Genomic DNA, 17,932 nt, shown 5'->3' with positions numbered 1-17,932 from the left:
AAACAAGCATTTGAGACCAAAGTCAGACAGGGCTTAGCAGCGCAAGATTTCATTTTTCTTTTGCTAGTTTAAACCACAGCAAGACATTTTCAAACCTTCTCATTGAACAGAAATACTTTTTTATCCCTTCTAAGCCAGACACCTATGCAAAATTTGTAATATTATTTCTCAGTCTTTCTCAACCTAACTTCTCAGCTGTTCTTAATGTATATAGGATGCTGAATATAATGATGTATCTTAGCTTTCTAGTTTGCTGCAGATAAGTAGTTCATGATTGATTTGTGATTTGCAGGATTTAAAAGAAAAAAAAATCAGCACAGTCAGAAGATAAGAGTGAAAATGAAAAGAAAAAAACACACACTGTAATAGGGAGAAGGATACAAATTCCAAATGGCATACCATAGAGTTAAGCACTGTACTTTTACCCTCCGAAAATATGGAGGCAGTGGTTCTCCCCCTACTCAGGTACAGGTAGGCTTCAACAGAAAGAGAGAGACTTTATCACACTTGCATCAGAAGCAGCTCTTTACCTTTTTAATTTAAAACAAACTCCTCTAATTGGTTACATAGGACAACACATCTTTACAAATAAGCAGACTCAGTATCTATGTAACACTAACATACATTTATACGAGATTCCAGGTACGCAGACAATTTTTTTTTATTCAGTTAGTAGTGACTGTTTACAATTGCCATTTAAAGTTATCACACTATACTGAGACACACCTGTGCTACATGTATTGAATTTTTCTTTAGAAAGCAACCAAAACCTCAACAAAAAAAACTTGCAACTAACCTCCTGTCCGTATTTCACTGACTGAGTTGCAGTCTCCTCATCCATTTCTCCCTCCACCATGGCTCCTTCCAAGCACTCATTCAAGTTTCGATACCCATTTACCTGCAGGGGATACTGACCGAAGGTTTCGATCTTGGAAAAAGTGTTGCCTGGATGATGAAAATGATACAAAACCCATATTTCGTCAAGTTAACATGAGAGTTTGTCATGGGCACCAGTTTAGATGCACTACTTTTAAGAAATGAAGTGCATATAGCTTTCTATATGTCTGTCAGGGTAAGCCTCCTTACAGAATAAGTGCTTTCAAACACAGAAGCACTTACAAGCATTAAATACTTTCAGAAGACATATTTTATAGATGTTGAAAACAATTTTATGAAGAAGACTATTTGCAAGTTTGCTATAACAATGAAGATCCAGGCAAATTCATCAAGGATATGCAACAAAAACATGTATTATCACTGCCATAAATCAAATTTCTTAAAGGAGTTAAAAAGTGAATCTACCAAAACCTTAACTCACCTTCATGGACACCTTCAGTCAAGAAAGTGCCATAGAAAAGTTGTACCATTGGGTTTTCAGATTTATCTGCAGGGCTTCTGTTTCAGAAAGAAAAAGCACAGAATTCATTTGCAGCTTTAGGCTGCAAAAAAGCCTTAACTCTTAATCTAAGCACTTGCTTGGCAATCTTCCTAAAATCAAAAATAAAGTTTTCTATCAAAGCACAAAACAGAGAGGAAGCTTCTCATATACTTCCACACTCAAAAGCACATAATAATACTGGCAAGGAAAAAACAGTGAACTATTTTGAAATAGTTCAAAAAAACAAAAACAAAAACAAAAACAAAACACAATCAAAACCAACCAGGTCTTTTTACACCAGTCTGTTGAGATCCCTTAAAACTTACACGCTTTGTAGTCCATACTGGCATTGAATACAGTCCTACACTTAAGCAAGAAATGTAGATCTAACAGTCCATAAGCACATTTCACGCTGACGGAGGATCACCATCAGTAAACAAAGAAGTCTTTTTCATTACTCAAAATTTTCATTTAAAGCCCTCTCATTTATTGAGCAGTCACATTTAAAATCTGTTTCTCCTCAGTGACAAGTCAAACTCCTGGTATCATAAAAAACTCACTTGACATTCACAGCAAGCTGGAATGCATCTTCCAGCCAATCCAGTAGTTTGTGTGTAAATTCACTCACATCTTGCTAGAAGAGAGACAAAAGTTGAGAGTCAAACATACCAAGAAGGATGTGTTTTCACACTCTGCTGGTTTCACAAACCTATGTGAACAAAACCCAACCAGTACTGCTGTACCTACCCATCCGAAAGAAGCATGAAACTGAAGTGCTGCGATGATTTAGACCCATAGTGACCACCCTGTTCATCTGCAAGCTAGTGGGAGGAAATTATTGTGATTACTACCCAGATGGCACAGGGTACAGCACTGTTACAGTGGCTGTTTAACTACCAAGCACGTGCATTTCACCTAAGTGACACAGGGACAGCTGCTTGTCAGCTGACCAACAAGCGAAGAGCTCTCTGAAAATAAGAGGATGAAGCGAAACAGAATTTCTGTTAGCAAGTGTTGGTTTGAAAAGAAGCAAAAGACTTTGTAATGTGGTTTTACCTGCTGTTCTTCAGCTGACCTAAACGCATCTCTTAAAAGTTCCAGTGCTGCAGAAGGGTCCACAAACTTACGACGTGTTCCCAGCATTAAAGCAAACAGACACTGAAGTTCTTGCATGAATGCAATATTTCTTTTTCCCTGCATCACAAAAAGAAGAAAAGCCAAACCCTTCCTGCAGCTCAAAAAGCAGCATTTAAAAACAAAGTGCAAACAAACATGCACATGACTCAAGAGGTAAGCTAAGGACCAAGGAAAGAGATGACCTTAATAAAGGACAAAAGCAGAAAGACATGCAGTGTCCTTTTTTGGAAACAATATGATCTCCCAGTGGATGCATGGGAGAAAAAAATAACTTATCAGGAACCTTAGAGAAAGGAGGTGCCAGTTGTAATAATAGCTAAAAGGTAAGGTAACTTTTGAAGTTCTTCTTTACGCACTTTGGGATTTTTAGAATACCAAGAGCACAGACAAAAGCAAGTACACTGAATCTCCTAAATGGTGGTGGCCAAAACCGAGAATGACATATATAACAAGCAAAAGATAATTCTATCTATAATTTTCCTTAAATATTTTCTAAGCATCTCCTGCTGACCACTCTCAGAAGGTACTGGAGCTAGCGGACCTTCAGACTGCCTTAAATACCAGTTCTTCTGAGGAGCATATAACAAACGAACAATCTGCCAAGAAGTTTTATGGGTCAGATTTCTCCCTGCAACTCATTTAGAAGCTCTAGAGAAAAGCTTACTTTTTTTTTTTTTTTCCTACAGCAATTCTGTCTTTGTAAAGTATTTCCCAAATTTGTCTTTAAAGCAGCTAGGCAATTTAAGTGTTGTTAACATATGAACAGAGGTCTCCGAGGGCTTGTTTCAAATTAAATCTGCTTAAAGAAAGAACAAAACAGTATACCACAAAAGGGAAACTTCACAGCTTTACGTGATGAAAACTTACAGTGCGACTACGACAACTTTCAAGTACATTTTGTGGCAGAGAGTAGCCAAGGACCAGCCTCCGAAATTCTGGCAACTGGAACAGAGACTGAAAGGAAAGGAGAGGTAACAATTGATCAACACCCACGAGGATTTGACTCATTTCAGTTTTATGCACCACTGACTCTTACTCCACAGCTTGTTCTGTTCCCTGCTAATTCTTCAATGGCCTCGTGTTACTACTTAACATTCAAGAAGTACTGGTGTGGTACACAGACTGCTTACATCTGCACCCTCCATATTCCTCATGCTCCTCCAAAGAAGAAAATCTCATACTCCCAGTTCAGGCCATATAATCAGTTTAAGGAGTATTCTATTCTGTACAGGCAAGCTTAGAAAACGCATACAAGAGCAAGTCACACAGAAAAATGAGCTCATTTGCAGCTTTTTTACTTCTTCTCAAAGCTAGAGAGCCATGATTGATTAACATTTATCTGCTATGTAAAATGGTTAGAAGAGACAAATTTGTTCAGTGGCACTTAGTGTTGTCTCTTCTTGTTCAGGTTATCACTAATAATATACACTGCCTAGTTGCTTATTAGTTCAAGTATTTGTGCCACTGTATTCCATTAACCAGAACCTGATACCCCAAGTGTTATAGAGCTAACAGTGACGCCAGTATAATTATATTATCAGTTCCCCTTTCCGGTCCAGTTTCTGTCATCCATTAAGTATTTGTACATCACCACACCAAAAAAAGCAATTGCACACACACTGATTATATGCATCTGTATCTATTTTTATGCAAAATCTTTTTAACTGCTCTTTTTTACGTATGCTTAGAGTAAACATCATGTAAAATAAAACAGTATTATCTGAGGATAGCCACATTCACTCCTCTACACAGGAAACTACAAAGGTATTAAATATTTAATTGATAAATATTTTGTCTCCAAGACTGCAGCTATCACACAAGAACATTGCCATTAGATTACCTGTATGACAGCGCTAAACCAACATGTATTACCAATGTTTTTCATTCCAACAGGCCAGTCGCCCACTCTTCTCCAGTCACTCTGTTTGGGATTCTCTCCCCAAACTTCACAGCGTTTCCTTTTGGAACGATTTTTGTTTTCAGCAGAATGTACTTCCTGTGGTCTGTCACAAAACATGAACACTTCTGTGAAACACCATCTCACAAAGAGCCTCAGAAACTCTGGAAGCTGTACTCTAGTCACAGGCAGGATGCAGAGCTGAACACTGTCAGGTGATATCTGGCACTACAGGCAACAAATGTCTCACCTGACTCCAAAAAAGTTCCAACTCTGAAACGAGGTGGATGAAAAACAGGACTGGAAGATAATTTGAGATGATGGAATGAGGTATTAGATACGCATGTTTTTCTTTGTAAACTAGCTGCATGCAAAATTAGTATCTAGTGCTACTTAGTCATTACTGGAGGCAAATTCAATCCAACCCAACCCAACCCACTGTAAAAAGGAGAGAGCTACACGGTGACTGGAGTGAGGTGAATTGATACATGAGATTTCACGGTGCTTCTTCAATAGGTGCTACAATACCAGTAAAGCATTGCTTTGTTTGGCATGCCAGCCATGTCAGCAGGAATCAAATAAGACACAACTAAAGTTATTTCTTCTACTTCAACCATCACGTTGCAGTGCTGCTCCAAAAGTAAAGATCAACTATACCACCAAGAAGACGATAACAATCCACACGCTGTCTAAAAGCAGCAGATACACATCTTTTACATGATTTGTTTGTTTTGCAGTTACAAAAAATGCAATCAGCTTAAGAATCCACCTACAATATCCGGCAAAACCAAAACCAAACTTCAAATCCACTGACCTTTCAGCATCTCTTTCTGCAGCCTGACCTTTTGGTGATTCCAGTTGTCTGAAAACAACTGTGTGGAGGTCGTCTTTGTTGTTAGGGTTGAGAGCAGCACCATCTAGAAGCAGAGCAGCATTCTAATCAATTTTCCACCAGGTGGAAGCAAATGTTTTCTTTGAAAGGAACTTCTAGAAAATGTTACACTTCACAAACATGACTTTTAACATGATGCAAGCATGATTTTCTAGTAAAAGTTATAAGAACAAATTCTTTTAGGTTGGATCACGCTATGAGATCATAAAAAAAAAACAAAACAAAACATTGAGTGGGCTTGGCTAGGAGCACAGACCATTCAGCTGTGTAAAGGCCAGATTTCCTTACACCCAAGAGCTTGCTGGAATATTTCATACGTATTAAAATAATGAATCAGGAACACCAGCTGTTGCTTGTATTTGCTGTGCTTTGACTTCAGCGTTGACAACTGGTGCTGTTTTGAGAAATCAAGGTTTTTAATTTAATACAATTCGCATGGTCACACAGAATCAACTTCCTGTGGTAATATTTATAAAAAACCCTCACATAATCAAACTGCTGGTCAAAATAACATTTTGTTTTAAATTTTCATGAGAACGTTGTACAGAACACTCAATTCACCTGCTCTGCAAGTTAATGCTGCAGAAAGAAATGTATGCCTTGACAGGGATTCGGTTCTCTATTCTGGTCTCTCTGGTTTAGGAGTTTCCTAGGTTTTCTGTGTTAGTCAAATGATCAATTGTTTAAAATAAATACATCTTTGTAGCATGATCTGTTACCTACAAACTGGCCCTTAGCTGATCCAGAGATGAGCTGGTTCTAGGAAAACTAACCTTACTGATACCAAAGTGATTTGGTGTTGTTTATTTTTGCTGTTTTATTTCCCTGAACCATCCCAAGGCAAGTGACAAATATTAGCAAAATCTGTGCCAGGACAGGAATGGGAGAGATTCACTGGCAGAAGCTGGGAGGCTCAACACTTTATCTCAGACAACATTTAAGAAGAACTCTAGGAGACCCAGTGTGAGCAGAGATGACCCACTTACTTTGTGGAAGCTGTTTGCCCACAGCACTCCCTTCCCAAGCAGATGGCTCTGCAGCAGCTGTGTCCCGAGCAGGCTCTTGAGCATGCTCCTCTGTGAGGAAGGTGACTGCTTCCATTAGGTCTCCATTAGCAGCCTAGGAGGAAGACATGGAAAAAATCCATAGTTCCAGTGTTACTTCATCGAAATTTGTATGAAATTTAATGCATCCATGGTAAAGATAGGCATACTGGCTCCAACTTTGCTTTCTCTCATCACAGAAGAAAGCTATCTACTGACGACAAGTAGCAGTAAAAAATAAATATAATAAAGGCTACAATTTATCTGATGGAAAGCACTTTGCCTTTATTACTAGAGCATTATAGACTCCATTAACTAATTTCATTTCCCTTGCCAGAGATTCAAATAGCAATAGGTCTGCAGTGCAACAGGGTACTTAGCCACAGGGAGAGACTCATAGGAATCAAACTCTCCAAGAATTTCAAGCCATATATATCCTACTGATCCTGAGGCGTTCTTTAGACCATCACTGCAGGCTATGCACACTGCAATCACTTGACATAACGCAGCACAAGATATCTGAAGAACATGCAAAACACTGATCTTGGTTCATTCTAGAAAAGAGCTCAAATAGACTAGTTTTCTATTTCATTTTAAACAATGAAATAAGTGTTAAACTACTTTACATTTATGCTAACATTTTCTGAATGTTATTTCTCAATGAAACTTAAAATTTCCTTAAATGAGTCCTTTTGTATATAAACAAGTCTCTTTGTACATAAACAATGCAACTCTTGCTGACACATCTCAAGGCAATAGCGTCTGATGATTCCAGCCTGACGTAGCTGTAATCAGTCAATACTACAATTTAAGATATCAAAACATGCATTATGAGAAAGGATCTTTCCAGATAAATGTTGTTTCTCTAACTGCCTGAGACGATTCTGTCCCCTCACTTTAGAGCACAAATGACTGTTCCGGTGATCAACAAAACAACCACACGTCACAAAGCTGCAAATGTGATTTCAGTGGTCCATAACTCCTGAAACAATTTAAATAAAGAAAAACAAACTTTGCCCCTCAAAATTTGTGTTTACTGTAACGCATGGTAACAGCCCTGTAGGAGCAGAATTACCAGAGAATGCCTACAATGGTTTAACAAGGCAGGTGCTGTTGCAGCTCAGACTTTAAGGTCTACTATTGTAAAAAAAAAAATGAAGGGTTCTCAACTTCACATCGAGCTTTTGTTTCACATGCATCTGAATACATGCTAGCCCTAAAATTCTATTTCCTTCTGACACCAACAAATGCTGGACTCCTGTATGTATTTGCCTCACGGATATATCTGAATGAAGTAGAAACCGAGGTAGAAAATAGCAGATGATTTATGCTTCCCCTCTTAGGAAGCAAGTCGTTCCATTCAGGACACGCTGTGTCACTGGCGCAGGCCACGCACTGACTATTTCAGCAAGGATTAGTTTCTCATCAGCCCGCAAAAATGCCAGTGTGTATCTGACCCTTGAATTACGGTTCAAGAGAGCCTGAACTTACCTGATTTTGGGGACAAAATCAGAGGTCTTAACAACATACAAACCTTCAGAGCTGCTTGGAGGAAAGCTGAATCCTGAATTCCTGTTATCTCTTTCAGTTGGTTTAAAAGCATCTGGCAATCCTACAGGCGAGAAATAAAGAAAGCTAACGTAAAAAGGTGACCAAGAAAAACATCAAGCTGCTTCTGCAATGCTTGCCAAGGACTCACCAGAGCATTTGTTCTTTCTTTCCTTTTTACTTAGAGATCAACACAAAAGCTCAGTTAAACGTGCCAGGTAACAAAACCAACATCAGCTTCAACATCGTAGTTAGAATTTCTATTTACAGACTAACTTTCAACCTGTTGTACACTCAAGAGCATGTTAGCAGGCCCCAGATGAAGCACCACGCACTTCATCAGATGAGCCACACCTGGGGGGCACCGGCACCGCTCTCCTAAAAGCAGTAGCATCAGCAGCAGGACATATAAGGAACCTGGTATGCTCTCGGGGGATTGGAGAGGGGCTATTTTAAGCCTGGCTGCACATGCCACTTGTGCACGTCATCTCTCACTCACAATGAGGCGTCAGAAGAGGGGCCCAAGAAGTTTCCACGGCTTTTCCTTCCCACCTCACAGCAATTCCAGGTTTGGTCAGCTACTTACTGTTGTCTGTAAGCCATGGCCAACAACATATTCTGAGCTTAGCCACCTAAGAACATTTCTGTAATCATTTTCTTAATGGATGTGTTAAGTGTGTAAGGATTTGTTAAACTTACATGTATGCACTTTACCTGCAAGCATGCAATGCTGCCTATACAGAGGTTTGCACGAGCAGCCGGGCGCACCTCTTTTTCCAGAGGAGCAGTCACTGCGCCCACCAAGTGCTGCAGTGCTATGAATAACTTCAACAGCATAGTTTTGGGGAATGCCAGCTCCCCCAGCAGTGAGGTCCCATCGTCCCCCTTTGGAGCAGCAGCTGCTGGCAGCCCAGCGCCAGTGAAAGCCGACCCTGGGAGATGCAGCTCTGCAATGCTGGAATCCCGCCTGGCGCAGCACGGATTCGATGCAGGACAAACAGAGAGGGCTGCTGCGTGTGCCTGACTGGTAAAGGCTATCTGGCATCCTGCTGCCAGTACAGGCCGATGGATCCTGGGTTCTTCAGATCACACATTTAATTAATCTGAACTGGGAATGCTGCGGAGCAATGCAATAAATTCAAATTTCTGCTTACTCTAATCGCTGGGAAAAATCTTACCGTGTTTTAATGCAACTGGAGCACAAGTTGCAACCAGGAACGTCAGCTATTTTTTGAGCTATATATACATCTATACTGCTGACAGATGCTACACCATGCACAAATATCTTAAAAATAGCATGCATCCACGCAGGTGGCTGGTTAGAAGACAAATCCCCCCCCCCATTCTTTTTTTTTTTGATGGGAACTCTCCCAACGTTACTCATCATATTCCCATTTAAATTACCCTTTTGGTAAGCTGCTACAAAAAGCAGCACGTGAGGACGTGCACACATCCTTCCCAATCCCTCACACACGCTTTTTCAGTCCCTGCACCTAAAAACCAGAAGAGCTGAGATGTTCTGGAAAGGCTCACGGTGAGCCAGCAGCACAATGAGACGCTGCGATAAGAAGCCAAGAGCATGAGCCTCAGGACAGGAATACTTTCACTACAGCAAACCAATTACATCACGTTGCTAATTTTGCTACCTTAGTGAGCTGTATTCTCGTTGGCTAACCCTACCTAACGCTGCGGGGCATATGTTTCCATCGGAGAAAAATCCATGCTAATAAACCACACTGCAATAATGAAATCCAAGGCAGGACAGGGCATGATTTCATCGGCTTTTCTTCTTCACCGAAAGAAGGACCCGCAAAGGCTGCAGTAAACATAAAAACTAATTACCCGCCCACAGCCCTAAGTTACCGCTTAAAATTCTGCTGGATTTCTAAGGCAATTTCATTCAACCTTTCATAAGAAACATTTGTATTAACAGCAGGAAGTTTATCCCGTACAACAAGTTTCAAGAGGCTTGCGGCTGACTGGCAGCCCACAAAAACCAAGGGGAACCACACTCTGTGCGTACAATTTGTTAAGTTTTTGGAGAGAATTTTTATTTTTCTAACTAGCCTGGTTGATTGCTTTTGGAGTTATGCTCCACGGTACTTTAAAACAAGCTCCAGAGCTGTTTTCAAAACAATAGTGGTAGCGTGCTACAGCTGTTAATACACATCGCACCTTTAAAACCAAAGCAAACGCTGAAATCTGACCTCCCAGAAAAATAACGACCACGATGACAGTGCTATTAGTATTACGTTATGGCAACAGGAGCTGACTCTCAAATCAAGATGCCGGGAGGAATGGAAGGTATTGGAGATAAAAATGATAAAGCCTGTAGGTTTTGTTATTTTCCTTAATACGATCTGAGCACAAGTAGTTTGTTTTGAGGAGAAACTGGAAACAGAGAAGGGTGTAAATGCGGTGCATAAGTTCAAGGGGCTCCATAAATAACAGCGTGCAAGGCAGATGTTGTAGCTGGCACGGAAGAGGCATGTGGAGCAGATGACCTTCAGCCACTGCACCTCAATTGTGCTTTTTATCAACCCAGCAAAATGGATATGAAGAGGCCTGCAAACCTACTGATGGTAGCACCGACAACGCTCACATTCCTGAAACGAGACCTTTTACAAGCCAGCATCCATCCCGACAAGGAGCGATGGCCTGCTGGCTCCCTGTCCATCAGCACACGTGCACACAGGCTCCTGTACATCGTGCACCTTCCTGACCTGGCCCTGAGCAAAACAAACACCTTCTGAACGCATGGTGCACTCCATCAATACCTTATTCCTGCAAATTCCTTCAACGCTGCCCCTGAGGAACACTTCTCACGAAGTTATTCTCTTCTAAGAGCGCAGAGGTGCTGCAGGGCTCTCAGAGCAGAGCCACGCGTCCTGCTGAGTGCCCCCATCCACTGCCCTGCCTGCTGCAGGTGAGGCAGCTCTGAGGTTTGTAACAGGCGGCTGGAGATAGGTCCAAAAGGTACCAAAGAAAGGTGAAAACTCACGAGGGATGTTACAGGGGGAGAATTTTAGAAGGCTGGCAAGAACAGAGCATGCCATGTGGGGCTACTCGCACACCCTCTGGAATGAACCACGGTCTCACCATGGTACCTGAGAAGGGTTTAAAAGCAAACCACGCCGAGCCCAGCACCGAGCCCAGCACCGAGCCCAGCACCGAGCCCAGCACCGAGCCCAGCACCGAGCCCAGCACCGAGCCCAGCACCGAGCCCAGCACCGAGCCCAGCACCGAGCCCAGCACCGAGCCCAGCCCGCGGCTTCCCCGCCAACCGGGCCGGGCCCGGGCGAGGCCTCCCCGTGGGCCGCTCCCCCCCGGTTCCCGTTCCCCGTCCCGGTGCCGCCGCCCCCCTCTCACCGCTCCGCCGCCTCCCGGGGCGCCGCCCGCGGCCTGCAGCTCGGCCGTCATGCCGGCCGGCCGCCTCCCCGCCGCCGCGCATGCGTGGGCCGGGCCCGGCCGGGGCGGAGCGGGCCCCGGGGTCGCTGCTGAGGGGAAATAAAAATCGAGTTGGGGGCGGAGGGACCGCGAGGCAGATCGTGACCCCGGGTGCCTCCCAGTACCTCCCAGTTCTGTCCCAGTGCCCATCTGACAGGCTCCAGCACTGCCCCGTTGTCAGGGCTGAGCCCCCCCCCCCCAGGTGCAGAGCCTCGGGGCTCGGCCACCTCCGGGGGTCTGCCTCGGGTGGGTGGGCGAGTCACGGAGCCTGAGGTAAAAAGCAGCACGAAAGGAAGGTCTGTAACAACAGAGGGGGCCAGATAGCTGCTTTCTGCAGCTTCCCAGGCTGCACGGTTATTGGCCTCGTCAATAATAGGAGAAAACAGTTTTTTTTTTTCCATATTTAATTTCACTGAAGCCCTGTTCCATGGCTTTTGTATCATCGACTTGCACAGACAGTTAAGTTGCTAAACTGTGGCAACCACAGTTTCCTTTAAATCCTTTTGCAAATACAGCTGAGATTTCATCACTGCCTTTATAAAAATAGCTTAACAATCAGAAGGAAGACATCCCAAACCAAAAATAATAATAATAATACATGTTTTCCGAGACGTTTCCCCCTCTGGAGCAAGTTACACGCCACACATCACACAAAGGAGGGATGGCAGCGACCAGCCAGTGTGCGAGACCTTGGAAACAGCCCTTGTGTCTTCCTGGGCACCAGCCACATACAGGTCCTGGAGACCTTTACAGGAAAAATTCCCTTATCTGAAGGCCCAGGTGATGAACACGGTGTGAGCAGGCAGCGAGGCACACATTCAGCTCATTCTGAAAAGCAGGGAAATAGAGGCTCAGAGAGCCGTACCCCTACCCAGGGCAATGCAGCAAGTTCTGGGGGAGATGAGCACGAACCCAATCCCCAGCTCCCAGAAGCTGAAGGACAGCTCAGCTAAAAGCCCAGAATGTAAATATAAGGAGAGCTAGGATACAGTTCAAGCAATTTTCTGCAGAAGTGTAGTACCACACCACAAGCTAAGCACACGGGTGATAAGAGGAGGCAACACTGCAGGAAATACACTTATTTCCCACTTGTTCCCACTCAGAAATCCTCTGTCCTCTTCCTGGGTGCAATGGTACAACGCTGTTCTGTTTGCATGCGGCTTCTTGACAATTGCTGTCCTCTGCAAGCTGCTGATACCAAGCCACTGTGAGCCAAAGCACAGCAGCCCCCACATGTGGGCTGACCCCACGGCCCCGTGCCACCAAGACTGTGGGTTCCCCCGAGAGCCCTCAGCCCTTGTGTGCTCCCAGCCCCTAGGCACAGAGTCCCTCATCCAACTCCCACCCAGGACTTTGCTGCCTCCTTTTGCTTAGTGTGTAGCGTGGGTCTTGTCATCCCCAAAAGACTTGTTAAGAAGTGGGACTTGAAAGTCAGGGTGTCTCAATTTCAAGGAGAAAAAGCTTTTCCTCCCCAGCAGCGGTGTGGTTAAAGCGGAGCCCTCGCTGCCGCCAAAGGGAGCGGGAGCTGGAGGCTTGGCGAGATTTGGGCGAGCCTGTGTGAGCAGGCAGAAGACAAAACATCAGGGCTGGAATGCTTAATGCAGACAAAAAGCACACAAACCATCCAGAGCTGCTCTAAAGCAGTCTAATAAATACTAATTTGTATGAGGTCTGCTTGGGACGAGGCTATGCCATATCTGCTGATGTGAGATGAGATCTCATTTACAGTTTCCTGCTGGATCTCGTACTTTCGGCAGCTCATCAAAACAGCCGTCAAGAGCCGTGAGCCCCGTATGCGTGCATAGGACACTGCAGATGAGATTTCGCTGCTGCACATTGGCAATTTGATTCAGCCCAATGACCTGGCGGGGCTGAGCTCCCCTGGGGCCAGTAGGGCTTGTGAGCAAAATACCTTTTTGCATCTCTGGAGGAGCACTCAGGAACGTGTCACTTGCAATTGCTGGTCCTCATTTCTCCACTGCTGTCCCTGCTGCCTCGTGGCATGGGGTCTCTGCCAGAGCCGGAGCCTGGTGCTCCCTGCAGCAGCACTGGGGGTCCCGTGCAGGTGTTCCCATGCAGGAATTTGGGAGGCAGGAGGAGCTGTCAGCAGAGGTGATAGAGTAAAATAAAGCAAGCCAGTAATGATTTTTTTCATTTTGCCCAATACGCAAAGTGTAAATGACAGGCAAAATACATAGTGGAGTTTAAAATCCAATGAGGGAAAAAAAAAAAAGCCAATTTCATGTGACTACAGGGTATTAATAGCAATAGTTATGGAGATGATATTGTTTGTTCTAGGTTTTACAGCAGGTTTTCCACCCTCCTCAGCTTTCCTGACCCGCTTCCATATCCTGAAAGCTGCAGAAAAACATTTCAGGTGCTGGCAAGTGTATTAACATAGGCACTGCGTGGGCATGGTATTAATTACAGGAAATATGCTACATGAATTAATGAATAACTGTAAGCACTGTAATTACCTCTTGTATTGTAGATATTGAGTTTCTTCTTGCTGCTGAACTGAAATCGCGTTTCAGGGCATCTGGAAATGCAAAGTTTGGGTGTAGACCAGGCAAGCATGTCCTGTGGGTGCCTGGCAGCTCAGGATCAGCGTTTCCTTGTCCCTCCTCAGTGCTGCAGGAGAGCAAATAGAGAACAGGTTTGGGAAGTGCTGCTTTCTTGAAAAAAATACAAGTTTTAGAAGGAAAGGAGTGAAGATACTGCTATTTCCCCACTCCAACTGTAGCAAGGCTGAAAGGTGGGCTATGTGGATGCACAGCCGCTTCCCGGGTGTCACCGTACTTACCTGTCCCTTGCAGGTAGATGGGCTGACCTGGGAGAGCACAGGGGGCATTTCTCCCCCTGTCCCTACAGATTGATATCTTTTGCAGTAGTAAACACATGCTCACACATTCTGTGCTGGTGCTGCCCTTACATCTGAGCAGAGATTTGGCTCCGGAGCCAAAACCATCACAAATGCAAGGCTTTAAATGCGGCGTCGGCAGGTGTGTGCACTAATCGGCGAGCTGTTGAGCGCGCGTGGTTTCATGTGAAGAGCTCTCGGCCCGGCTTCGTCGCTGCCTCTGACTTCTGATGTGATCTTTTGCCTCCTGTTTCCTGTGCATAAAAGACTAGTCTTGCCTAAGAATATCAAGTTATTACTAGGACCTTGGGGAAATCTGATCAGGGAGATAATCGAGTCGGAGTTCCAATTTGCTTATATTAAGTTTCACCAACTGCGGAAGCCAGATACCTTTGTATTCCCCTCCGCTGGCTGGAGCCTCTCCGACAGACGCCGAGGCATCTGTCTCGACACGCTGCCGAACTGGGAAGATAAATACAAACGCGTGGGAATTATCTCTGCGTTTGCTAACCACCAATTTAGGTCTAAGTAGGCTCCCTCTGTTAGGAAGACTAATGAATTCCAATTCTGCAAAATATCCTTTCCTTTTAACAAGCAAGATGGAAGGTAGCTGAAAAAGAAAGAAGGAAGAGCTGTGAATAATGCCACGAGAGAGCCAATTACACCAGCCAGCTGGCATTGCAAAACTTGTTGTTTAACTTGATGTTTAACTTAAAGCAGCCTGGCTGCAGTGACGGTGCACTGCGGGACAGCGTGGTCCGTGTGGGGATGCTCTGGGCCAGCCCCACAGGAGCCCTGAGGAGCCAGGAGGGAGCTGCTCCTCCTCCAAGGTGTCCTGGAGCTTTCCATACTGGTAGAGCCACAACGTGATTGTGCCATTCTGCCTTGGGGCTGAGCCAGGCCCCAGCATGGTCATGGGGAAGAGGGTCCCATGCTGCTGCATCCTCAGGATGCTCCTGTCCAGGTGCTGGGCTGAGCAGGGCACGCCAGGCCCTGCAATGACACAGAGTAAAGGATGAAGAGAAACCAGGGCCTGAAAAGGGAAGGGATTTCTACCTGTCATTTCATAAAAAAAATGACGCCTAGCTTGAGGTCACTCTTTGTTTTATGAGCAGGAAGATCTATAGGCACGGGGATTTAATACAAGTGCCTGCCCATAGTGGCTGAGACAACTCCCTCTAAAAAAAATATTAATGTCCTGATTACAAATATAAACTCAGCCTCGTATTTTTAGCGCTGGGTTTGCTGAGGGTATGTATTATGTTTAGCAGACTGATTAATGTCACAGTAACTAATTAGGGTGCAAGACAGATACTGGTGATTTGCTTGCAGTGTCGAGTGCAGTCAAAGTGCCATTATATCAGAGATAATTTACTGCGGTGAGGATCATACACTCTCAGATGAAGAACAAGTGGGAGCTGAAGATCTGCCCCCACTCTGCTTCTTCCATACCCTAAGATCTTTCCATACAACCTTATTTTATCAAAAGGAAGCAATCAATTTGCACTGTAGGTGCCCTGAAAATGAAAAAAAAAAGTAGTCCCAGGAATGTTTATTAGCACTAGGGGAACATTAGTTGCAGGGAATTTCAATGGATACCAAACACTTGCACTTAGGAGACAGCAAATAACCCTCACCTGCCCTCTCAGAAGCACTTCAGAGCTGTGTTTAAAAGCAGCAGGCACTGACACATGCAGGTGCTTCATGGATAAAAAAATGCTGTCCCTCCTTTATCAAGTCAGTCATGTGCCTTGCAGAAAAGCTGATTTCTGCTTTCTATGGCTCGGTAGCACTGCTGGCACCCTGCTGCTGGGGCTGGTTGGTAGCCCTGGGTTGGCAAACCTAGCAAACCCTCAGCCTCTGCTCTGCCTCTCCCTGCAGTGGAGCTCAGGCAGAGCTCGGCTGTCCCCAGGCAGCAGGGAGGAAAGCATCCCTGTGCAGCAGCGGTGTGAAGCTCTGGGGCTTCACGGGCTGCAGAGCAGGCTCCAAGCAGAGCCTGGCTCCTCCAGCTGCACGCTGGGCTGCTCCATCCAGAACAACAGGCAAGGTGCTCTTCAGCAAAGTTTTTTGGGTATTTTAAATCAAAACTATCAGCCATTCCAGCCCAAATTAGCTTTTCCAACTTGGTTGAAGTCTTTCTAATTTTCTCTGAAAATTAAGGAAAAAGACATACCAATTGTGACCATAATCAATGAGATGGTTTTATTGAAGCCCAGGCTGAAAGTTTCCCTTTTGAAATGCTTCTTAAAAACTAAAGATTCAGTAAAAGAACTTGGATGAAGTGTAGGGAAGACAGACACGAGATTTCTACCTAGAAGCGCCTGGCATTTGCACAGTTCCTGACATTCACCTACCACTGATGGGATGCAATCCTCCAGAAAGCAGGGAAAGGAAGCCATGCCCTGGCCTGGGAAGCAGGGGGCAGGTTTCCACTTTCCTATTCCAAAATATAAACGAGAGAAAAAGCAGCAAACTCAGCTGCACGCAGCAGCTAGGCACCAAACTCTCTCTGTGCCATAAAGACAGTCATGCAAGATTAAATACTGGTGGGTCTGCTCTCAGCAAGGCAATTCCTGCCTAACCCTGGGTAATATCACAGCTCTGACGCACGGCTGCTGTACCTGCTCGGAATGAGATGGATCTCCTTCATTAACACCAATGGGCTCCAAATACCTTTGTGTACTTATTATTACCTGGCTTTAATGGATAATGAAATTGTGGCATAATATTGCTAACACCTGAAGGGTGTCTAATGGAGAACACAACCGAAGGGAAAGTGCTTTCCTACCTTTGCTGGGGAATTTAAAGGCATCAGCTGCAGCCTCAAGGCCGACGCATCGGAGGGGCTGCCAGGGAGGCAGGGCAGTGGCGTGGCTCATACTGGTCCCAGCTTGAGGAAGGAAACGGGGCTCTCACACAGACAACAAGCACTGCTCGGCCCTGTATTATGGTCCTGAGCACAGAAAGCCCCAAAACACAGCCCTGCTGCATGCAGCCAGGGCGGCTAGGTCTGTGGTACCAACCTGAACCACACCTGGCACCAGCATAGTGGCACAAAACTGGGCTGACACCGCTTGCAGCCTTGAAATACAGCATGACTCATCCCTGCAGCTGCTCCAAGCGGAGTTCATTAAGCAGATGAGTAAATACCAGCAGCTTGCAGGGGAAGAGCCTTCCTTTGCGGAGCTCTCAGGGACGGGTTACAGCTGTGCCCGTTTGGCTGATGGGCTCCAAAACATCCCCCTCCTGCTGCTGCCCACAGGGGTGCTCAGCAGCATCTGTCTGGTGGTCAGTCTGTCCGTCCAGCTACCCCGTGGGGTTTTTGCACCAGGGGGTGACCCTGTGCTGCCAGGCTCTGCTCAGTTTGGGTGGTGGGAGCACGGCTGGGGCAGGGGGCTCACAGCCCCTACCTGCAGCTGCCTCTTGCTGCTCCTTGCTGCGGCGTTGGCGTTCAGCTCCGATTGCCTGTGAAATGCTCCCACTGCTGTTAATGAAACGAGGAACATCAGATGTGTCCTGATCCCCTAGAAACCACCCCACAGCCACCTGGATGGATTCAGGTGCAGGTCCCCTGCTGTGCCCTCCAGCACCTCTCACCTTCCACGTTCCCACCAGGCCTCCTGGCACTGCTGCAGCTTCACCAGTTCCCAGAAAAACCCCAGGAAAATGCCTTTTTAGGCACTGCACCACCCCTGCCCGTGTCTCTGGAAATGCTGCTCAGGAAAACCAG

The 17,932-nt window shown here is 45.2% G+C and overlaps 1 protein-coding gene across 3 annotated transcripts in view; it reads right to left on the bottom strand.

The window, feature by feature from the left end:
- USP28 (ubiquitin specific peptidase 28) overlaps positions 1-11,315 on the bottom strand; it is a gene marked incomplete at its 5' end in the record, with an annotated part of 28,527 nt that extends 17,212 nt beyond the window's left edge. For 2 of the 3 annotated variants that reach the window (XM_082778087.1, XM_082778088.1), the window contains 10 exons: positions 797-945; positions 1,319-1,395; positions 1,939-2,012; positions 2,435-2,572; positions 3,383-3,469; positions 4,356-4,518; positions 5,227-5,329; positions 6,291-6,423; positions 7,882-7,959; positions 11,265-11,315. In XM_082778087.1, coding sequence (XP_082634213.1) covers positions 797-945; positions 1,319-1,395; positions 1,939-2,012; positions 2,435-2,572; positions 3,383-3,469; positions 4,356-4,518; positions 5,227-5,329; positions 6,291-6,423; positions 7,882-7,959; positions 11,265-11,315 — 1,053 coding nt within the window. Of the gene's footprint in view, positions 1-399; positions 471-796; positions 946-1,318; positions 1,396-1,938; positions 2,013-2,434; positions 2,573-3,382; positions 3,470-4,355; positions 4,519-5,226; positions 5,330-6,290; positions 6,424-7,881; positions 7,960-11,264 lie in introns of those variants that run through there. The other variant, XM_082778089.1, reaches the window with a different exon arrangement.
- Positions 11,316-17,932: the final 6,617 nt, after the last annotated feature.

This window comes from Aythya marila (genome assembly GCF_965140915.1).
Source record: "Aythya marila genome assembly, chromosome: 23".
Classification (NCBI taxonomy): Eukaryota; Metazoa; Chordata; class Aves; order Anseriformes; family Anatidae; genus Aythya; species Aythya marila.
This window is presented reverse-complemented; position numbering and strand designations above follow the sequence as displayed.